The sequence below is a fragment of the Urocitellus parryii genome, chromosome 11, assembly GCF_045843805.1.
Source record: "Urocitellus parryii isolate mUroPar1 chromosome 11, mUroPar1.hap1, whole genome shotgun sequence".
NCBI classification, from domain to species: Eukaryota; Metazoa; Chordata; class Mammalia; order Rodentia; family Sciuridae; genus Urocitellus; species Urocitellus parryii.
The window spans coordinates 14,899,806-14,923,620 of record NC_135541.1 but is presented as its reverse complement, the minus strand read 5'-3'; the positions used below and the strand labels follow the sequence as shown (position 1 = coordinate 14,923,620).

Below are 23,815 nucleotides of genomic sequence, written 5' to 3'. Positions count from 1 at the left end.
TTAAGTCACAAGTGTTCATTATATAATTTAAAATGGAAAAAATTTAAATAAAGTTTAAAGATGAGGTGTTCCCCGCAAAGCTCACATGAGACAATGCAAGAATGTTTAGAGGTGAAATGATTGAGTTAGAGAGCCTTAACCTAAAAGTGCATTAATCCACTTGAATGGTATTGCCTGGGTGGAAACTAGGCAGGCAGGATGTGGTGGGTGAGGTGGTCCCTGGGGGAATGCCTTTGGGGTACATATGCTTTCCCCAGTGAGCAGAGCTCTCTCTCTGCTCCCCGATTGCCAGGTCCTGGACTGCTTTCCTCTCCATCTCCCTCCGCCATGATGTTCTGCCTCTCCTTAAGCCTGGAGCAGCAGAGTTGGCCATCTATGGACTGAGACCTCAGAAACAGTGAGCGCCAAATAAAACTTTTCTTCCTCTAAAATTGTTCTCGTCAGGTCTTTTGGTCATGGCAGAAAACAAGCTGATTCAAACAAGAGGGAAACTATTGCTTCAATATAACACCCTGTCCTGAGGGGATGGTCCCAAGACTGCCCATCTATTAATTCATCTGCTCTTCATAATAACCCTTAGGTAGTTTGCTAACCTTCCTTTTTCACAGATTTGGTGCCGAGATGTTAAGAAACTTGCCCTCCACCACACTGCTAACAAGCCGTGCAGGCAGGGTCTATGCTTTTAACCACTGAAGGGGAAAAGTGCTCGCTTCAGCTTCCCTTGCATCATGGGCATCTCTAGGTCTGCAGGGTTCTGCAGGGTTCATACAGCAGTCAGTAGCTGTGTGTGGATTTCTAAATTTAAATTAAAATGAAAGGAAATTAAAAATCCAGTTCCTTAGGCACACTAGCCACATTTAAAGTGTTCTACAGTGCATGTGAACAATGGCTGCCATATAGGACAGTACTGACATCGAACATTTTTGCCGTCACAGAAAGTGCTATTAGCCAGTGCTGTTCTGGATGAATCTAGAAAATATTAGCCAAACAAAAGACTCAAATTCAATATATACTGCATGGATTTTTTTTAATTAAATACCACCTCAGTGTTATTTGCACCTAGTACACATTTTTCTTTTTAAAAAATAAGACATGCTATATTAGCCATGAAGTTAACAAAATATAAGCATCCACATAGAATATGTCCTAAAGTGACTTCACTTACACAGCTTCTCAGGGAAACATACAAGCGACTTTCTTTTGCCTACCAGCCAGTGTGGGGTCGAACCTAGGAACTCACAGGCTGCTGGGTGGGGCTCCCCGTACCACCCTGATAGATGCGCCGATGCCCCATCTGCACAGCACCCTGGAGCTGGCTGGTTCCTACTAGAAACACAATGGAGATGCTGGCCCTCCCTTCCCTGCCCAGCATTCAATCCCATGCTGCAAAACCCATCTTCAAAGCAGTCTCTGAACTTGTTTAATGTCTAATCAGGGAACCCAGAATCCCAGGCTGTACAACAGGGGGGAGAGGAAGACCAGAGATCAGCGGAAGTTTAAACCCACATTTGGTGACGTTCCATCAGGTACCTGGCTGCCGGGAGGACGGGGGTGATAATGAGGCTTGGAGCATCAAGGGCTGGGAATGTCAGAGCCGTGAGTGACAACAGGACTCAGAGCTGGGAGTGGCTCCTACCAGCCAGTGCTGCATCACCATTAGTGGATGGTCCACTTTCACCTATGGACAGCGCCTGGGAGTGGCCAGCCCAGGGCAGATTCGGAACTCTGGACATAAGGGCCCCACTTCGGCTGTCCTTTCCAGCTGCCTGAGATGGTCCTCTGGCTGCACTCAGGAAACCACCACAGCCTTCTGCTCAGCCTTGAGGGGTGACACCACTGGCTCAGACCTAAGGACAGGGAGCTGCCTAGGCCCTGGTGGCAGTTCCTGGGTGGCACTGTCATTGTCACCCAGGAATGACCCATAGCAGACCTGAAATTAAGGTGCCCATGTATCCACGCATCTCAAGAGAGCTGGCTGGCCCAAGGCCACATGGCTCGTTAACCAAAGTGGGAAGGGACAGGGCTGGAGGGAGGCTGGGAGCACTCAGAAAGCCAAGGCCTATCACCTGGCTGGGTGCAATGAACAGCTCCCACTGACCTTCCCTACCACTCCGCCCCTCCCTGACCCTAGAAAAACCACCCGGAAACGGGAATATCTGAAGAGCACTGAAACCTGATTCTATTTCCCCTTGGTGTGTCCTTGCAGGCCCAGAGGTTGACCTTGAAAGGTGCCTTCTCAGCCTGTTTCTTCCTCCACACTGAACAAGGCCTCCTGTCCAATCAGAGCTTATCCTGCCGTTCTCGTCCTCAGGAACCATCAAGGGCTCCCAGGCCCTCCAGGGTACACTTCCCACTCTTCTGCCGGGTATTCAGGATGCTCAGCCTCCACTGCTGATCTTTCCTGGTTCATCTCCCACCCCTTTTCTTTTTTGCAAATGCTAGCTCTTCTGCTGGAGCAGAGTGTGTGAGACCACCCCACTCTATATGCTCTGCTCAAATCTTAGCTTGGCACTGTCATTGTCACTACTATCTGTTCCTGGGGCCAGAATCACCTCCAATTTTGAAAACCCTTTGGGCTCAGGGCCTGGCCTGTTGCTTTCTGTGGTCTACTCTTGGGGCTGGGAGTGTAGCTCAGGGGTAGAGTACTTACCTATTGTGCGCAAGGCCTGGGGTTCATCCCAGCCCTGCAAAAAAAGTGTGCACCTCTCACAGCCCTGCAGGAGTCTCCTGCATCCCTGTGTCTCCCCCTGCTGGCTGGAGGATGGGAACCCTGTCCTGCTGTAGCTTCACCCTCTAAATGCTTAACAGCAGTAAATACCTCATAAATATTGTTGAACGGTTTCGATACTCATCCTAAGGGAACAAAAAGCTCTTTGTTGCCTTGGTAGGCGTTTAAGACAATACAGAAGTGGTTAAGACATAATACAGAGTGGTTATTATGGACAACAGGAATTGTGAAGTCAGGGAACTAAATCAGCATTAAGCACAATCTATAGAGATAAGTGACCTATCAACACTGGCCTGTTAACACTGTTATCCTGCCTTAGTTAAAGGCTGCCCTGGGAAGCAGCAGCTGATCTAAGTAGTACTCAAAGGGTGGGGGAAAGCTACAGATCCTATGGGGCCACTCAACCTGCCACAAGCAGCCCAGAGAGGAAATGGAAGCACAACTCTCACCTTCTAGCAGGGGCCCCTTGGGGTCCTAAGAGCTGCCTCTTTCCACTGCAGGCTTTCGGGGGCTGTGATCTCGGGTTACTAGCTATGGTGCCATTTGCCAATGCAGATACTTGGGCCCTACCCCATAGGCCCACCTAAAATGTCTCCGTGGCTGGGGTGCAGGAATCTGCATTTTTATAAACTCCTGAGGGACCCTTATGTTCATTAAAGTTTGCAAACCTTTCTTTCCTTTAAGATGATCAGGTCTGCAGCCAGAGGGAGCAGCAGCCCATCTGTGAGTACAGCTGCTTCTCCCAGGCATAGCGCTGTGGCCGGGGACCCCAGCAGCCTGCACTGATTCCAGGGAAATGACCAGGTGGGTGGTAGGTCTCTGAAGGAGAGCATGGAGGGGGCGGCTGCAGGCTGGCTCTGGGCTGAGCGTCTCCAGACTTCCCAGCGGGTGTTGGGAGGGAAAGTAACTCAGATTTCCTGTCTGTCCTGTATAAAGACATCCCCTGGCTCCAAGTCCTCCTATTCTCCTCCTCCTTCTCTAACTCCCCCATTCCTTTGGGGGAAACACGATCATGCAGTTCTCACAGGACCAATACCACATTAGTTTCTAGAGCAGATCCAACACTGATGACCAGAGGCCGAGGGACACTGCCAAGGCGCCAGTGACCGTGTGTTCCGCTCACAGCAGGCCTGCTATGCCCCTGAACAGAGCCAGTGGATATTGTCAAAAATGCGAATTGTGAGTGAGACGGTGGGAGATGAGCCTGCAAGTGGTGGAGGACGAGTTCAGAGGTCCCCAGGGCTTCGCTGGATTTAGGAGTAAGAGCAGAATCTCTGCCTGCAGCGCCCAAGAGCACGGCAACCTTTGGTCACTGCCTGGGGAGGCTCAGTGCCCTCGGGAGGCCAGAAGGCTAAGCCAGGCTGGGCTGAATTCCACACAGCCCACCTGGAATACTCTTCTCCCCCTCCCCAGCCTCCCCATTTGGAAGTTCAAGACCAAGGTCACAAAGGCTTTCCAAGATCCCCCTTCTATAGAGTTCTTGATCAAAAAAAAAAAAAAAAAAACGACTTGAAAGGCAAGTTGTAGAAGGAAGGGGGCCACGTCAGCCGGGTGTGGGCGGCCAGGGGGGCGAGCTTCAGTCCGGGAGGCTCACTCCTTCTTGGTGTGCTCCAGCACTCGGTAGGGAACCCCCGGGGTACTTCGGGAGCCGTGTTCCTCTTGCATGACTGGCAGTGTGGCAGGAGCGTAGATCTCGGAAATGCTGTCGTTGTTTTCCAGGGCCCCATAGGAAAAAGAAGCTTTGAGGTCAGGCTGCACCGTCATCCCCTTGTCATGCATGTTTTGCATCCCTGAAATGAAATCCATGCCTGTCGTTATGCAGAAAGGAGGCCCAAGAGGCTGCGCCTTCCTCCACCCGCCACACTAAGCAGGCGGCCAGGGGCCAGTCATGTGCACGCCCATTTCCTGAATGCTTTAGGTTGAAAAGAGAACACTCGGAAAGGGACAGTTGCTAAGCAACAGAGATAAGTCTTCAGGAAATATGCACACAGACCAGCCACTGACCAGCCACTGTCTGGAGGAACCACCAGTGGACCTAGAATGAGATGGGATGTGTGTTTGGACCCACAGCGGGGTGGAAAGGGCACCATGCTTTGGATGTGGTAGATGCCAACACTCGACTGCTGAATGAACTCAGAAGTCAGAGCGCTTCACTGTACTGTTGAGGGACGAGAGTAACTTAGGCATCATGGACATGGGGGGCCAGACACATCATGATGCTTGGAGGGTGCTGATCTTCAACACCAACATCCCCTGTCCAAATGCAGGGTGACGTACGGCCATGCTAGTGCTCTGTGGGCACGTGACGCTGGGTTTCTACTCACATTTGAAGGCAGAGATCTCAATGAATTCCTTTAGCCTTACCCTGTCACTCCTCCAGTTAGGGGGGACCTGGTTACTTTTGAGGGCATCTCTTCTCTTGTCAAGGAATAGACTCTCAGATTCTCCTGTCCCCAGGATGAGTTAGAAGAAGCTGACTGCAAAGTGTCTTCCTGAAGACATCATGGGTAACAGCTGGCATCTGATGGCTTAACGTGCCCCTAAGTAGTAATAGTGCCCGTGGTGACAGTGGCCGAGGTCTGAGTGTTCAGATGGTGGCAGACACTGTTCTGAACAGCTGGACGGTTGTTTCTCACACGGCCCTCACAGCTGCTGCTGAGGAGAGTGAGGCAGCTGGAGGCTCACTGCCCGGGAACAGCAGCTCTCCAGTGGCAGTGCCAGGCTGCCAATCCAGGGGGCCACACTCTGAAGCAACTCTTAGCTGGAAGGCTGTGTGGTCTCCCCACCTATCTGCACTGAATCCCCTAAGGGTTCTAGGACAGAGGTAGCTGCTGCCCTCATTTCCTAGATAAGAAAACAGATTCAGTGGCTGGGGTTGTGACTGAGCGGGTAGAACGCTCGCCTTGTACGTGTGGGGCCCTGGGTTCCCTCCTCAGCACCACATAGAAATGAAATAAAGGTGCTGTGTTCACCTACAACCAAAAGCATATTAAAAAGAAAGAAAGCAGACTCATAGAGAAGGGGCAATGTGCCTGGGATCACACAGCCAGCGAGATGGGGCTGGGCTCTGCTCTTCTCCAGCCTGCAGCTGGCCTGGGAGCACCCAGTCTGTGGAAGGCCCCTTGCCTCCATGTGGCACATGACTCAGCTGATGGTCACTGGAGGGGCACAGCTGAAGAGTCTGTAGTTTGGATTTGGGTTTGGGTGACTGTTCCTCAGGGAAGAGGAGTGGCTTCCAAGGCATTGTTTAGCTTTTGATCTTGACAATGTTCCCCAGGCAAAGAGGACCAGGAACACACCTACAGCTGAGCAGATTCAGGTTTATGGATGCACCCCAGTAAGATGCACGCCCTGGGGAGCCAGGGGTGTGTGAGTCACAGGGTGTCAGAAAGGATTCATTCTGGGATTTGGGGGGGGTGGGGGGTGGGGAGGGGTCGAGGAAGGGAGGCTCTGCTGTGGCTCCAATGCTGTCCAGAGAGCAGGGCTACTTCTCCTGGGATCTTAGTAGGTCTTCTCTAGGAGGGAAGCCTAGGCTGAGGCTGCAGATGTGACTGGCAAGGAGGCAGGAGGGTCTCACCCTAGCCTGCGGGGTGCAGGGTGGGCTGCTGGTCTTTTTATACGGTGTGGACAATGTTTATGTTTTGTCTGTGCTCAGACATGACAACAGAGTGGCCCTGTTTGTGTGGTCACCCATGATGGCCAGCGTGGCCTTGTGCTATGGTTTGGATCTGGAATGTCTCCCAACAGCTCATGCATTGGAAGCATGTTCCCCAAGGCAGCAAGGTGCAGAGGTGACCTCATGAATGGATTAATCCACTGATGGCTGGGAGTTGGGAGCCGGGTGGAGGGAGGTCATTGAGGCTGTGCCCTTCCTCTCCCTCTGCTTCCTGCCTGCAGGAGCTGAGCAGCTTCCCTCCACCATGACATTTCTGCCTTGGACTTGGCCTGACACAAACTGGACTGGAATCTGTGAGCCAAAATAAATCTTGCCTCCCTCAAATTTTTCTTGTCAGGTATTTTGGTCACACAATAAGCTTATCTGCCACTGGTGATCTATGACATGGTTTCTACTCGGCAGGAGGCATCTGAGCCAGCAAAGGACCAGTGGGACCCTGGGGTGGGGGTGGGGGGCTGCTTCTCTCTTCTCAGGTTCACGTAGCGAATTTTTGGAAACCTCTTGAGCAGCAGCTACTGGTCTGCTGTGTGGATAGCAATCCAGGCAGACAACAGGCCAGGTCCTCCTGCTGACCAGGACCAAGGGGCTGGAAGACAGACTGTGGCAGTTTCCTTGTGCCTGTGCTACCAGGTCCAACAAGCGTTTGAAAACTTGCAAAGTTTTTTAAAGCAAAAGGGAAATGAAACAAAATTCAAGCTGGCATCTACCATGTCCCAGACACGGTGCAAGAGGCCCTTCCGTATGACACCACTGCCCTGGAAGGAACCCAGTTTACAAGTGAGGATGAGCAGGTGGCAAAGGTGGGATTTGAATCCAAGTCATCTGCACCACAAGCCCACACTCTTCACAGGACAGAACACGCCTTGAATCAGGAGTGTCCTGACAGCCACCCTGATAGAGTAGGGTCTCCCTTCCTTGACGTCTGACCTCCCCCTGGTCACAGGGTACAAAGAGAAAGTTCAAGAAGCACACCTACAAACAGGCCACAGAATGTTGGAATCTAAGATTACCCGAGGTTACCCTCTATTTTCCACCAAAAATGTCTGTATATATGTATATACAAGTATTTGTATAGATATATACACATACGTAGTTCACAAACACGAACGCACATACACATACACATACACGCACACACGGAGTTGACACCTCACCTATCTGGAATTCAGCTATCCAGCGCCCTCATCTATCCGGAACACAGCCGAGAAACAAGGAAGTAAGCAAAAAAGGCGTCTGAGCAGCCAGATTAGACGTTTCAAGGTCCATGCACCAAAGCCCATGCACTTGACTCCTAGGGGGAGCCTCGGGTCCCCACCTTGGAGCTCACTCCACTTGGTTTTACACGTAACTTGAACAAGCGGGGTGAAATGGGAAGAGTGACACGGAGCTGCCGTCCTCAGGCAGGCTGGTCACATCGAGAATGACAGACAACAGCTGGACAGCACGAGGTGAGGAGGTAATACAGAAAGGACAATCAACTGCTTTCGCTGGGGATGGGTGGTAAGGGAGCACCTCGGTCAGCCCTGAGGACACTCCTGTGTCACAGAATCACCACCCAAAAGCTGCTCTGTGTCATCAGTGTGTCTGCATTTTGTTAATGAAGAATGGAGACTATGTTTTGGAGAGAGAGCTCCACCTTATAAGTTTAAGTTCACGGTCACTGGCAACCTACAGAATCCAGGACAGCAACCCTCGCTGGGGCTGGCCCAACACCTGACCCCCCAGCCGGAATCCCTCTTGGCTGCACAGCACTCTCGGGTTCTCTGCAGGCCCCGCCACTCCCTGCTGTGCAGCGCTGGGCCGATTCAGCATTCACAAGTTTATCTTACTGTCCAGGCTTAAAGGCATCTGACCTTGTGCTTCTCAGATCCCCGGAAACTTAGAACAATCTACTCCCTTGTGGAATCCAGGGAGTGAGGTTATAGGATTTGAATTTCATTCATCCTGTTTTCCTTCCCCTCTCTGATCATTCCATTCCAACAAGATGAATGGATTTTTCCACTTTCAGGCATGAAGCCTGGCGCTGCAGATCATAATTACATTCAGTGTGCATCAGGGTTTTCTCTAAAAGATCCCGAAATAGTCAGGGGAATGGGCAAGATGTACTCTCAAAACCATCCGAGGTGCCTTAGCTGTTGCCTCCTCTTCTGCACAATGAGATTAAAAAAAAAAAAGAAAGAAAGAAAAAACAGTCACACCGTAAAGGCACAGAACACAGTTCCTGTACCCAGCCCAGAGCTGTCTCTTTTGCAACAGGAAATGGCAGTCATTCTATACCAAGGGCCAGTGGGACACGTGGGGTCTGGACGTTACCTGGCATGGCATCCATGGAAATGTAGGGCTCAAATGGAATGGCCCTCTTCCTGTTCCGTGTGATTAAGAAGACTCCCAGGAACGCAATGAGGCACCTGAGGGAGGGAGATAAGGGACTCTTGCAATCACAGGTGCTAAGGGAAAGGCCCCACAGCCCAGAGAGCGGCCAGGCTGGGGGTGGGGGGGTATGAACACTAGTTGAATAATAACAGCCCAGCAGCCCACGCGCCCCGCAGGCACCAAGCTGTAATCAGAATAAATTAGACTCTCCTGATTCTTTCACTGCCACTTGGCCAGGAGTCTCAGAACCTTGTCTTTAAAAACAAATATAAAACCCCCCAAAACCTTAATGGCCTAGATTCCATCACTACAGAAGTACAGAAAAGTAAAAATCTTTAAAAACTGAAAAGGGGTCTTCCTGTGCCCCCCCCCACCAAGCACCCCTCTATGCTCCAGGTAGTTGTGCAGTCTTCCCCAGTATTTTTCTATTTTTGCCTGATAGCTTATGTAAACCAGTTTCTAAAAATAGATGTGTAATTTACATGCAATAAAATCCAAGAACCCTAAATGTGCATCTGGGTGGCTTTTGCTTCTATCATCGCGTCCCAGGCCCAGACAGAACCATTTCCCCCCCTCCTTGGAAGCTTTCTGTGCCCCTTCCAGATGCAACAGGAAATGGCAGTCATCCTATACGGAGAGAGCCTGTGCCTGCCTTCTCACTATGGACGCCATTTTCCTATTTTCAAATTCTCCTTAGTCAAATCGTACAACCTCTACTTCTTATATCCAATAAATTATTTTTAAGATTCATCTACTTGGGCTGGGGTTGTGGCTCAGGGACAGAGCGCTTGCCTTGCATGTGTGAGGCCCTGGGTTCGATCCTTAGCACCATATAAAGATAAACAAAATAAAAATATTGTGCCCAGGTATAATTAAAAGAAAATTAAAGAAAGATTCATCTACTTTATTGCATGTATTAGTAATTCATTAGTTTTAGTTGTGTAGAACCCATCGTCTGAATAGTCTATACTTTTTTCTGCTCTCCTGTTGGAAGACATTTAGGGTGTTTCTCATTGGAGCTTATTATAGATAAAGCTACTATAAATACTCATATTGGAGACATTTTACCAACATATGCACTCATTTCTTTTGGGTAAAAATCTAGATGCGGAGGGCTGGGGTTGTGGATCAGCGGTGGAGCGCTCGGCTAGCAAGTGCAAAGCCTTGGGTTTGATCCTCAGCACCACACAAAAATAAAGGTATTGTGTCCAATTACTACTACTAAAAAAAAAAAAAAAGACATCTAGATGTATGAATTGCTGGAACATGGGGCAGGCCCCACTTTTAAAAAAAATGTACCTTTTTTTTTCATGTAATGCACCCTACAAAGGGTTCTTTGTCAGCACCTACAGGCTGGCCTCAAGTTTTCAAATGGCACCGTAGCGCTTTACTATACAAATACAGCACAACTAATTTACCCTATGTCATCGTTATTTGCTTACCTCTAATTGTTAGCTTATATAATTAGTTTAAAAATTAAATACTTCATGTGTCTTTTGTGTTCCCCTTCAAATGTTCTTCCAAGTTAAGTTTTACAAATTGAATGCTACATTAAAAAAGTATGCTTATTTAACATGTTTATTGATGTTGACAATAAACATGGTCTCCCCTGCCACTTACTGTGAGACACAGAAAAGTCTGGTGGTTCATTTTCAAAATCTAGTATTCCTCCTTAATTGGATCCAATTGTAGCCCTTCCCTTTTGCCCACCCTAATTCTAAAATTAGCCAATCGCATTGGATTGTCACCCTGAACTCCTCCAATCAGGGTGAAGGACAGCACTGGCCATGTTCAAGACATAAGCAGGTGGACTTGCTAGCCAGGTTGGGGAAGCCCCCTCTGCTAGAAGCATAGGTTTGCCTTGCCCACCCCCCACCCCACTTCTGAGCCTGTGTTTGATTTTTCGTGGCACCTCCTTATTTCTACTGTAGCCATCAGAATATTATCAATCCTGTTAAGTTTCTGCAAAATGTTGGTCTCTTATGGAACTTTAATGTTGTTTCTTAGATGTGGGGTAAGGATGAGAGCCTTTTCATGGGTCAAAAAGGTATTGTTTTAGAAATGACCAAGAGATTAACGCCCCAAAGAGAAGAGAGGAGGAGGAGATATTGAGGAGTAAGATGGAAGGTCCAGACCCACAGCTCCCTGGCTCTGAGGGATCCTGAGACTGAAGCCTGGATGGAGGGTGAGCTTGCCTGGAGCTCAGCCCGCTGCTGTGCCTGGGCCAGCGTGCCCGGGACTCACCCGAGTGCAAACATGCAGATGTGCAGCGCATCCTCCCCGACGAAGTCCAGGTAAAACACTGCACCTGTGTCGCCAGGAATAAAAACGTCACCCATCTGTCTGGGATGGGCTAGCTCTCTTCCCTGCAGGGAACAGATGCCTGGAGACATTAGAGTAACGACTAAAGGCCACCTAGGGGAACAGATGGTCTCCCTGCAAGCCCCCTCTCATCTTTACCTTTCTTTTTTCTTTTTTGAATGTTTTGAGATAATATCAGACTCTCACAATGGCAGAGTCCCACGTACCTACCCTTCCTCCAGCTTTTGATCATGTAACCACAATGCATGATCAAAACCAGGACAATGACACTGCCATGATGCTCCTAATGGATGCCACCGACCTTCTTTACCGTTCTCACACACACGCACGCACATAAGGCACGCACGCACATAAGGCACGCACGCCTTCGCCCCTCCTCGCTGTTGGGCTGGATACACAGACCCTGTGTCTGCATCCTCAGGGCCTCTGGGCCATGGTGGCCAGCGGATGCCCAGCCAACAGCTCCACTATTGCAGTGTGGGGATACCGTGCCCACTGTGCTGCCCTGCAGCCTACCTCTGTCTGACATCGATGCAACCCCATGGCTTCCTGCTGTATTCCGGGGCTCCTACCCCCTTCTTGACTCATTTCTGACTCAACCACAGCATTTGCTATTGCTTGCAACCTTGACTTGTTTACCATCTTCTTGACCAAGGTTCTCAGTTGGGACTTAGCTGTGGCTGCTCTGGGTGGAGCCGCTCACAGCCCAGGTCCTGGGAGGCTGTGTGCCCTTGTTCTTGCCCCTGAGAATGGATCTGGGTCCAACCTGTCCTAAGTGCAGTGCAGAGCTCGCCGCTGCCCAGCCGGGCCCTCTTCCAGCGGAAGTGCTGGGTCCTTATCAGCTTGTTTACTCTGAGGACTTTTAGTCACCATTGCAATTTAAAAACTAAACAACAAGCTCATTGATATACTTGAAACCTTGCAAGCTGCTTGAGGAAAAAACTGAAAAAAAAATTGGGGGTGGAATGGTTCGCTTCAAATACTCACAACCTCTAAAAATGATGTAGAACAGATGTCTGATCACTTGGCTAGTAGGGGCTGGGGTGCTGCAGATGATGACCCAGATTGTTGAAGAAACCCTGCCTGGGATCTCCAAGAAGTATGGGGCAGAGGCACTTGGATCATATGTAATGCTATTCTAGGAGCTAAGTGTGATTACTCCCATTTTGGAAACATGGAACTGAGCTCAGAGAGCTTAAGTGACTTTGCGAAGGTCACACAGTGAGCATGTCTGTACTGAGATGCTAACCCAGGTCTTGCACATTCTCCATGAAGTCACATGACTCCACAGGCAGAATCAGTCAATGGGGCAGTGGTCAAGCCCCTACCCACTGGGGTGATGCCCCTGCTGCTTCAGCAGAAGACGGGAACCTATGATGGCCCTTTACCTGCAGTGATGGCCACAGTGGTGGACAGGATGTAGCCCACACTGGCAATCAAGGAGGAGTCGTAGATCTGGGAGGCTTGGCTTAGGAACCTGCAACACAAGCACTCGGTCAGGGGCTGGCGAGGGCTGTGACAGTGCAGCTTGGTCTGAAGTGTGAGGGGACATCCTCAGGTTAGGAGAGTGGCCTCCTCACATTAGGGACACCTGTGTCCTAGGTCTGGGGCCCACCCCAACCCCCAAGTGGGCACCACCTTCCTGTTTTGCACTTTTGATTGCAGGAGCCCATCATCTGAGATGCCGGTCCCACCTCTTCCCACCCTGAAAAAAGCCACTCCTGGATCTTTTCCACCTGCACCCCTGCCAAGAAATGCTTAGAGCACATGTCACAATTTGCCTGGTGCTGTAGTTATTTTTTAAAATTTTCTTCTAAATTCAAAATAATGTGATCATTGCAGTAAAAACAGAAAAAAGAGAGAAAACTAGATTCCCTCCTATCTCTGCATCTGTGATTAACGCTATCTCAGGTAGGACAGATTCCTCATCCTTTCTGGGGTGGCATTCTGGGGAGGACACCCCACACGCTGTCAGCTGTAGCTCTCTGTTTATGGGTTGTCCCCCATCAGGGCTGTGAGTGCCTTGGGCAGGGACTGTGGCTCTCTGCTGGGCGCCCTGGGAGGAGCCACAGCCCCTGGCAGGCATCGGTGGCGTATGCCCTGGGGCTCAGCAGAGGCTGCACCAGGCGCCGACTCCCTGGGGACAAATGGAATTCTCTGCAGTGGACTAAAAATAACCACAGTCACAATGGTGGTGGTGATGACCATTGTCAGGAAGAGCTCATGAGCACAGGACGTTATCTGGGGACTGCACTGGGTTTGTGTGACGCTTGGGCAGGGACTGCTCTCCCTGTGATGGACAGCCCGCGCCCCAGGGAGGCTGAGCAGGAGGCCGGGAGCTGGACGCCTGGGCTCAGCTCTGGGCCCTGCCACTCCCCAGCTCAGTTCCCCATGTACAGAAAGGGGACAGCACCTCCCTCCAGAGGGTGCTGTGAGGACCAGAAGAGCAAGTCCTGTGAAGCACAGGGAGGCCCTGTGGGGGACCCTGGGGGCCTCATGGCTGTGGACACCAAGCCCAGGGCTGGCTTCTGAGCTGAATGAGCCTCGTGCCCCTCTGCAGGCTGGCCACCTGCAACATTGCTGGGGCAACAGGGCTCAGGGCGAGGCCCAGGCCGTGGCCCAGGCCGTCCTCGGGGCTGCTGGTTCAATTCCTGTGCGGAGAGAGAGGAACGCACACTCTCGGACTTGGGAAGGTTTGGGGTGATTTCCCGAGGAACAGAAATGACATCCCTTACTTTCCCACCCAGCAGACAAGTGGCCGCCTCCTAGGGAGGGCAAGGCCTGGCCTGAAGTCCTCAGATGGACACAGGCCCGCCGGGAGAAGAGGGGGAGCCAGGCTGCCTCACCACAGGTCCTCACAGTGTGGGGGAACAGAAAATCCACCCTGGGCTTGTCTTTCAGGCGGCACAGAGTCCACAGCTCAGCGCCCTTGTCCCTCCTATAACCCTGGAGGTCAACCCCGGGATCGGATCCTCCCCATGGCTTTAAAACCCAATGCTGTCAGATCCAGAGGACACAAGAGGCCTGCATGGCAAGGCTCAGGCGGGAAAGCCCTGTGACTCACGCAGCCTGGTAGATGGCGGTGGCCACCATGCACACGAACATCACGTAGAAGATGGGGTAGTCGAGCTGCAGGTTCCCCTGGATGGACAGGACCAGCATCCCAGCCACAGCCTTGACTGTCACCACTGTCATGGAGCCTGCAGATGGAGGACAAGGGCTCGGGTAGTCCCCGGGAGATGCGGGAGTCAGGTGGGAGTATGACCCCTAAGGACCTGGTGAGAGATGAGGGTGGGCCAGTAGCCAACCTGCTAATGGTGAGATGAGACATTTGGGTTGTTTCTCTTCACCTCTCATCAAAGACATGGGGGCAGCAGAACAGACAGGTGTTTCCAGCTTGCCTCAGGGGGCCAGTGTGCTCAGTCCTCTGCACCTGAGTGCCCACCCTGCGCCCGGCTCGCAGCAGAAGCACAAGGCCCAAAGGAGTTTCAGGTGGATCAACGAACCTCCTTGGAGCAGCAGCCTCGTGGCGGCCACAGGAAAAACACGGTGAGCCCAGGGCCCAGGAGCTTTTCAATGCTCAGCCATTTGTGTTTTTAAAAACGTTTCTTTATCCCAAGAAGTTTCCAGTGTTTCAGAACGCACGCCCCATGCCACGCACACACACTCCCCATGCGTGCGTGCTTATGTATTTCAGAACTCTGGTCACACAACACTGTCCTCGTGTGGCATATACATTATAAATCAAGGACAGGAAATATAATTTAAAAGGGAAATGAAAAAATATCACGTAGGTAGCCTCAGCAGAGCGTCCCATCACCCCCTGGAGACCATGGCCTTGCCCCAGGGTGCAGGACGGCTCCTGGGCACACACGGTCAGGTGCCCTGCCAGGCAGGGGTTACAAGAACAGACCCCGAGCAGGAGGTGAGTGGGGCCTGGCCCAGTCCCTGCTCTGCCCTCTCTAGCCACAGCCTGCCGCACAGTGGCTTCTGGGCCCCTCGGCCACTGCATCAGTTTCCAAACAGCCACTGAAGATGGGCTCGTGCCACCAGGCTGCCCTTGGGAGAGCAGGGGACTGGCCCGCTGCCTCAGAACCGTGGCCTTCCTACCCCTGAGGAGAGGATGCTTCTGGACCCAGGTTCCTCCAACCCACTTGGAAAGTCGTCACCAAGGAACAAGGACCTATTGACATTGTGACAGGGTGAGCCTCAAAACACCATGCTCAGCCAAAGGAGCCAGTCACCAAGGCCACAGGCTCCACACAGAGAAGATGCCAAGGGCAGAGCTCTGGGTGGGGGAGGCTGGGGCTGGGCAAGGGACGCTGGGCCAGTCGAGGGGACGGGAAGTAACTGTTCACAGCTCGAGGTTTATTTGGGGGGTGACAAAGCCGTTCTAGCACTAGAGGAGGGCTGCAGAGCTCCGGGGCTGCACTAAGAGCCCAGACATGTGGGCTTCCAATGGGTTGGGGGGGTTATGCCATGTAAATTCTAACTCCATAAAGCCGTCCCCCCAAAATAATAATTTAGAACAATGCAAACCCGTGCTCAGGGATGGCAGAAGAGAAGCCACAGGAACCGGGTCTTCGTGCCCATCCCACGTAAGCCCTGATCCTCCCGGCCAGGTGGGGTTCTCTTGTACCCCTCTTTAGAGTGAGGACAGTGGCTTAAACAGGGAAAGTCACCAGCCGGGGACCAGAGCATCAGCAAGAGGCAGCGCCCAGTGGACGCGTGCCCCCTTCTCCTATGAAGTTACATGCAGGTGGGTCCGTCTGTCCACTAACCAGACTCAGGAGCCATCTCCCCAACAGAACCATCCTTCTGAAAGGACAGGAGAGGGATGGAGAGAGGGAGAGAGGAATGGGGGAAGAGGGAGAGAGGTGGGGGGAGAGGGAGAGAGGTGGGGGAAGAGGGAGAGAGGTGGGGGGAGAGGGAGAGAGGTGGGGGGAGGGAGAGAGGTGGGGGGAGAGGGAGAGAGGTGGGGGGAGAGGGAGAGAGGTGGGGGGAGGGAGGGAGAGAGGTGGGGGGAGGGAGAGAGGAATGGGGGGAGGGAGGGAGAGGGAGAGAAGGATCTGGCTTTGCCTGGAGCCCAGCATGGATTCTGCATGGCCCCTGGAGGGCTGCGCCACCTCCGGCCTCCTCTAAGTGACCTCTGGGCTCGCCTCCTTGCTCTGCCTGAGGCTTCCTCCCTACTGGTGCCAAGGCCCCACACACAACCCACGCGGTTGCCAACCTGCCCAAGGCCATCGCCTCCTTCGATGGAGGCTCCCGAGGACAGAACGAGTCTGTCCTCTGTCCCACTGTGGAAGCAGCAGCTCCCGGCTCTTGGGAGGCTCCTATGAGTGAGGATCCTGGAAATGAAGGGGCTGCCTCCCTCAGCAGGACCCCTGCTCCTGCAGCTGCCCACGGATCGCCCACCTGGTTGGCATCAGAGGCTTCTGCATGCAGAGGCCTCAGCTCCATCAACAAAACCCCCATTTCCTTCTGAGGCCACTGGCAAAACCCCACCCCCAGGCCCCACTCACCGAGCAAAGCCACCAAGAGGAGAATCACGACGATGCTGTTGGCGTTCTTCTCCTTGTAGAAGTAGAGCAGCAGGCAGAAGAGAATGATCTCCACCAGCTACGGGGCAGCAAGGGGAGGTCAGAGCGGCCACCGAGGGCCCAGGGGCGTCCCTGCAGGGCAGGGCCATCTGGCCTGCCGCTCTCTCAGTTACGGGCCCTTTGAGTTAAAGGGGCTGAACACCAAGCGTTTCTACTGCCAGATCCAGTGGGAAGGAGACGCCCCGGGAGGGGTCCTGTCCCTGGGCAACACGGGACAGCTGCCGCTCCCTCAGGCCAGAGCTTGGAGGGAGATGGGCAGCCTCATCTCCATCGGTCTCATCAGGTTGAGATGGGCTGTCCCCACGTCACTCCTCCAGGGGTGTCCCCATCACACCTGGGTGGGTTGAAGAGGAGACACTTGTTCACCCAGCCATTTGGTCAGGAACACAGTGTTCACCCCCCTTGTCCCAACCCAGGAGGAGGAAGGCATCTGGAATGAGACGCAGCTGAGCTGTCTCCAGACTGGTGCGTGACCTTGGGCAAGTTGACCTCCCTAACCCTCAGCCACCGGCTCTGAGTCGCAGGGATAATAATCCTAACTCTCCAGGGACAGAGGAGGCGCTTACTAAAGAGCCTGGTCATGGGGCAGGCCTTGTTCTCAGCGCTTTATCCCTGTCACACTCATCAGCAAAACAATTCTATGAAGCGGATGTGGTCACAGTCCCAAGTGAGCCAATGGCAGAATGGGGCTTTGAACCTGGGCAGCCTGGGCAGCCTAGACCATGGACAGTCTCACCAGACCACGTAGTTGAGGTCAGGGCCAGGTGTTCCGTTGGCAGAGCTGACCACCAGACGCCCAGCCTGAACTCTGAGAGGTGCCCCCCACCCTGCATCAGTGACTCTCTTTTCCACCCTCAGAGCCCCGGCGTTTGGCCACGGCTTCCCCGTCAGCCACCAGCACCCAGCAACTCAAAGCAGGAACTGGGACAGGGCTCAGCGCCCCGCCAACCCCACACCCTACAGAATCTGCTTCGCAAAGAAACCAACGCAGAAACATCAACGGGTGTTTGAAAAAGAAAAAAAATAATGTCCTTATGATTAGAGGACCTAAGACACAAGCCATTTCTGTCGGGAGTCACCCCGGCTCCAAAGACTAACTTCCCCATACCCCAAGAAGAGCTGTCCAATGGTGAGCCCTGCTGGCTCACATGATCCTTACCCACCAACCAGACTAGCCCTGCTGGCTCACATGATCCTTACCGACCAATCAGACTAGCCCTGCTGGCTCACATGATCCTTACCCACCAATCAGACTAGCCCTGCTGGCTCACATGATCCTTACCCACCAATCAGACTAGCCCTGCTGGCTCACATGATCCTTACCCACCAATCAGACTAGCCCTGCTGGCTTACATGATCCTTACCGACCAATCAGACTAGTCCTGCTGGCTCACATGATCCTTACCCACCAATCAGAAAGCACCCCATGCCAACTGTCAAATCCTTCAACCGTTAAACTGTCATAACTGTCAAACCACCCCTGGTTCTATAAATATGCAGAGCTGTTCCTCAATAAACGGGCATTTTCTCCGACGACGAGCCTTGTTCATTCTTTCAGTTTCCGCGTCCCCTGCTTCTCCCCGGCCTTCGTTGCCACAGTCAGGGTGTGACCTCCTGTTGGGAGGATTCTGGTTACATTAACAATCTCATTTGCACCAGGCCATCATAATCATCTTCCGTTGCTAGGGACACCCCACCAGGCAGATGTGGGGGTCACCACCAACAGCTCCAGGTCGTGCCTGTGTTCAGCAGGGGTGGGCTGGGTTGGGGTCCCAATCTTCCCGATGGTTCTTCACGGTTCAACGAGTGCTCCAACAGCCCTTGGCGCTAAGTCCCAAGGTGGCTGCCGGGGCGCTGGCGCCTCCCAAGAGGCCCTGAGTCCTGTGAGGACTGTCACACTCATCAGCAAAACAATTCTATGAAGCGGATGTGGTCACAGTCCCAAGTAAGCCAATGGCAGAACGGGGAAATCAGAATCTCACTGATTTCTTAACCCTCCATGTCTGGCTCACGGGAAGCATGCAGTAAATAGTTATTAATCTGGTCTGGCCAAGTCCCTGGCTGGAAGCGCTGCCTCACAGTGATGACAGAGTGAGACAAACTGACTCTGGGCATCTACCTGGTGCTGGGTGACCTACACGCCACCTCATGTAGCTCCAACCACAATCCCAAATCCAGTGATTCTTGCCACTTCACAGAGAAGAAAACAGAGAGAGAAACTGACTTGCCCAAGGCCACACAGCACATGAGGGATTTGTGCTCAAGACTCCCTAAGTGAAAGGGCTTGCTGGGGCCAAGGCTTCCTGGGAGGGGCAGGACCTTGGCTCTGTCCTGTGCACACTTCTCCATGCCCACTAGGGAACTTTGGACCTGGCTGGCGGTAGGGAGATGGTCAGGGGAATCCATCCTCTTCCTGTGGCCTCTCAGAGGAAAAGGATATTCCAGGGAACTCGAGGCCCAGTCAGGGTCCCGGCTGCTCAGATCAGAGGAAGACAGTGAGCACCAGGCAGCTGGCCCTAGGGGAGCGGGTGGCAGGAGAGGCCAGGTGGCCTGGCCTGCTGCCTCGGACGGGACAGCTAACCTCACGGAGCCCCAGCGGCCCCTCCTGGCCTTCCATCAGCCGCCAATAGCTGGGTGGCACCAGGGAAATAACGTGCTTAAGCCTCTTATGATCTCAACTTGTCACAAAGATTTTCAGTGGTCACTGTAAAATTCTGGATGAAAGATGAAGAATAAATGAAAATAAGTCTCAGAGACGACTTCCTGGAATTTGTTTTTTTCATGTGGTTTTCACAGACACAGTCTATGAACCAACCTGAACAGCCCCAGGAATGTGAGGCTGGCATCATGCCACGTGCGGCTCCAGCTGTCACTGAGGACGAGTGGCATCCACACTCCTGTGAACTGTGACTCCCGCCAGCCTGGCCTCAGAGACCGTGAGACGTGCTGTGATTCCTGGAATCCCCTACTGCTGGGTACTGAGGTTTCTGCTTCCTGGACCCGATCCCCTCCTGCCGTCTCAGGTGAGGTCCTGGGGGCCTTCTCTTACCGTGTACAGGAGGAAGGGCCAGCTCACGAGGTGCCTGGTGATGTTCTCGCCCGTCATCTTCTCGTGGCTGTTGGGGGCGAAGGTCACCAGCAGGTAGGTGCCCACGATAGCCAAACCGCAGCCCGCGAAGGACAAGACATAGCGCCCTGCAGGGAGGGAGGGGCTGTCAGTGGCCTCTGTGGGCACAGGCCCAGAGCAGGGGGTGCCTCAGTCACACAAGGTCAGGTTTCCCTTGCAGCACCCGAGACCTGTTTGTATTGGGGGGTTTTCTTTAAAAAATAAATTATCTTCCTTAATGCCCATTCTTTCGTTTTCTTTTTCTTTTCTTTTTGATACCAGGGACTGAACCCAAGGGTGTTAAACCACGGAACCACACCCCAGCCCTTTCGATTGCTTTTTATTTTGAGACAGAGTCTCATTTTGTTGCTTACAGCCTTGCTAAATGGCTGAGGCTGGCTTCAAACCTGCAATCCTCCTGCCTCAGCCCCCGGAGCTGCTGGGATTACAGGCGCATGCCTCCAGGCCTGGCTCTGTTGTTTTTTTCTGAAGTACTCTCTCTGATCTAAAATGATCTGAGTTGGTTGTTTGCTTGTTTATTGTATCCCCAACGCACATTCACACCGAGAGACTGGCATCTCTGTGGGAGCAGGAGCCCCGTCTGCTACATCCCCAGCACCGACAACACAGCATGGCACTCGGTGATTGGGGGGAACACTTCTTCCCTGCTCCTCAGGTCTCCATGTGGAGGGACCTCTGTTAAAGTAACTTGTCACACTGATGGTCCATGTTTTCCACTGGGTGGAGCTGACCTATTCTTAAAAGTTTAAACCTAGGGGTTTAGATATTGGTCTCAGGGCTAATTGGGAGCTGGGGCACATTGTGGGAGCTGTGAATAAGTTCTTGGGGCTGTACACCTAAGCTGCAGGCTCCAATCCCGCCTTTATTGGTAACAGTGACAACATCCGGCCTCCTGGGTTTGACCCTATTGCTCTGGAACTCAGTGGGCCTTTTCCCAGGCCTCAAGGCTCCCAGTAATAGATGCTCAATAAATGCAGACCGGATGGAGTGAATGAAGGCCCATTTTCAAAAGTCTCACAGACGGTTCTGGTGTGTAGCCTGGCCTGGGGACCAGGGATCAAAACACCCAGCTGGGGGGCGCTGAGGACAGTACAGAATCACAGACAGGGACAGGCGGCGGGCGGTCTCTTAATTGGGGTGAGCTGGGTTTTATCTTGAATAAAAGACACAAGCATAAAACGCAGGGCGGGGATCGAGGGATGGACTTACTCAGAAAGTCTCTAGGTTTCCATTTTTCTTTGATGAATATGATTCCTATGATGGCGCTAGCTGGAAGGAGAGAGGACAGAAGAGAGAAGTGAGGCTGCTGTCACTCAGAGGACGTCCCTCTGCCTGTGCCCTCTCACTCCCAGGAGCCCAGGCCCCTCTGTCCCTGTTCCTCCACCTCGGGAAGGAGCCCCTCCGAGTCTCCCAGGGTCCCCAGGAACCAGACAACGCCCAGGAGTCACGGTGGAGGCCCCTCGCTGGAGGCGGGCGCTGTCGTTGGCTCTCTCAGACACGCGGGGACACTGAGGCTGGACGGGGTGAAGGACCCACCCAAGATCATGCGGCCTGTGATGTGAGCCAGGCTCTGGCTTCCGCATCACAACGTCCACCTTGGTGGCTCCCCGTCCTTTCCTCTCCTCGACTCTTCCATGTCTGCAGATGCTAGGACAGGGCCAGCGGTCACTGTGAATGGACCTGGCTCACTCTCCCGAGGCGATTCCCAGCTCTCAGTCTAGGGGATGTGCTGCTGGATCCAGCTGCCCCTTGCTGGGTGCTGACCGTCAGCAGCTTGAAGGGAGCCACAGTGGACTGACCACCCTTGCTCTGCGGACCAGCTGCTGCTTTTCTCCCTGTCCGCCTTCCTTTCTTTTCTCCTGTCTCTGGCTCTGTCTGTCTGTGAGTCAGTTTATCCACATTCCACTGAAAATAAAACTACTTCTCTTGAGTTACAGGGGCAGTTAAATAAGGTAATCTTTAAATTAAATATTTAATTCAAATCACCTTGGTACACAGCAAAGGCTCCATAATTAAACTGTTATCATTAAAGTACCTAGAGCAGTGATGGATAAGCCAGAGGTACCCAATGAATGGCTGTCGTTGTTGTGATTATTATTTGCAGTACCAGAGATTGAACCCAGGGGCGCTTTGCCACTGAGCCACATCCCCAGCCCTTTTTATTTTATTTAAAGACAGGGTCTCACTAAGTTGCTTAGGGCCTCACTAAGTTGCTGAGGCTGGCCTTGACCTTGTGATCTCCTTCCTCAGCCTGGAATTATAGGCATGTGCTTCTACACCAGGCTAGTTATCATTTTTAGTATTATTTTTTCCTGGGTAACCTCAGAAGCTCTAAGAGTCCCTTAGGTCTCATGGCTGACACCTGAAATCTCATCATAATTCAGGCCTTTATTTTTAAGAATATTTCATATTTATTAAAGTTTAACAGTTAAAATGCTAGTTACTCAGTCACTCATCTCTCTCTGCAATGGGCAGGAGAGACAGATAAGGGCATAAATCTAAATAAGTACAGGGGCTGGGCAGAAAATGGTCAGAAGTCACAGAGAAAGGTTGAGACTGTGCCACACGCTTGCCTTATGAGGGGTGTTCAGACGACACCACAGAGCAACGCTGTACGGGCAGCAGCAGGCCCGAAGACCTGCTCACCGGAGGCTGCCAGCTCACCAGACAGAGACAAGGCCTTAAAACAGGGTCAAGGAGAGCAAAGTGTTTGTGAAGCTACTGACATCATTACTTTAAGAATTTTTTTCTGATTCAATTTCATTTGTGACCTCAGGACATTGGCATCCTTTGTCTTTCATTGGTTCAAATCCTCTGAGTTGCTGGTTCAGGGAAAATGCCAGATGTGGAAGTAAGTGTTGTTATTAAAAGGGACTCAGGTCAGGCGTGGTGACACACTCCTGTAATCTCAGAGGCTCAGGAGGCTGAGGTAGGAGGATCGTGAGTTCAAAGCCAGCCTCAGCAAAAGCGAGGCCCTAAGCAACTCAGTGAGACCCTGTCTCTAAATAAAATACAAAATAGGGCTGGGGATGTGGCTCAGTGGTCAAGTGTTCCTGAGTGTTCAATCCCTGATATTCACCTTCCCCCCCCAAAAAGAAATTGGGTGCTGCAGAAAGATCCCGAGTGCACTTCCGGAGGTGCAGGTTATCTAAACCCCAGAAAGGCTTGCTTATCTTGATGGTATAAACTCAGGGGCGAGGGTTCACCTTCCTCTGGCTGTGGAAATAAAAGCCATCCTGACAAACTTCCTGGGTTTGGACAGGTTCTGGCGCCCGAGGCTCATGGGCTGGGGAAGTAACTCTATCCCTCTGGCCTTGATGTCTTCCCCTGTAAAATGGGGAGAACGGGCATCTCCCGGGGCGGCTGGTGGGAGGGTCAGGAGGCAGGCGGGTGCGCACACCGGGGCAGGCCGCTGCCCTCTGTCAACGCCCGCTGCTCTCACAGCAGGAGCCGCTTGTTTGCTCTGACCCTGGCGGTGGCACTAGCTGCACGGCCGTGAGTGCCCGGGAGGGCGGGTCTCACCTATCACGGAGACGGCGCCGAGGGGCACGATCAGCGAGAGCGGGGCGAAGGCGTAGGAGGCGAACACGCCCAGCTCGCCCAGCAGCAGCAGGAAGAGGCCCAGCCACCAGGTCTTGGTCTTGAAGTAGGCGCGCGGGTCCTTGGTGCCCGCCAGGCGGATGTGGCAGTACTTCTGGAACCCGGAGAGAACGAGAGTCGCCCAGACCTGCACCCACCTCTAACAATCACCCGGAGCCCTCACGGAGACAAGATAAGCCGCAGCCAGCTGCACGCCAGCTCTCCCCGGTCACTCTAAGGCAGTTGTCCCCAACAGTGAGGGGCCGAGAACCACAGAACCTTCCCTGGAAACCTGGAGGGACACCTGCCTGGGCTCTTCCCCAGGGTCACCGCAGTGGGCAGCTGGGAACGGGCACTGCTAACGCACACCACAGGCAGAGGGCGATCGGGGCGGGAGCCAGGTCTGAGGT

At 52.7% G+C, this 23,815-nt stretch overlaps 1 protein-coding gene across 1 annotated transcript in view; it reads right to left on the bottom strand.

Moving 5' to 3' along the window:
* Window positions 1–1,026: 1,026 nt before the first annotated feature.
* The window catches only part of Nipal3 (NIPA like domain containing 3), a 40,123-nt gene continuing 17,334 nt past the window's right edge, over window positions 1,027–23,815 (bottom strand). Inside the window, exons 3-11 of the mRNA XM_026403618.2 lie at window positions 23,349–23,520; window positions 21,036–21,095; window positions 19,749–19,894; window positions 16,622–16,718; window positions 14,164–14,299; window positions 12,488–12,576; window positions 11,022–11,085; window positions 8,718–8,812; window positions 1,027–4,518 (exon numbers count right to left, since the gene is read on the bottom strand). Coding sequence (XP_026259403.2) covers window positions 4,319–4,518; window positions 8,718–8,812; window positions 11,022–11,085; window positions 12,488–12,576; window positions 14,164–14,299; window positions 16,622–16,718; window positions 19,749–19,894; window positions 21,036–21,095; window positions 23,349–23,520 — 1,059 coding nt within the window. The 3' untranslated portion in view covers window positions 1,027–4,318. The remainder of the gene's footprint in view (window positions 4,519–8,717; window positions 8,813–11,021; window positions 11,086–12,487; window positions 12,577–14,163; window positions 14,300–16,621; window positions 16,719–19,748; window positions 19,895–21,035; window positions 21,096–23,348; window positions 23,521–23,815) is intronic.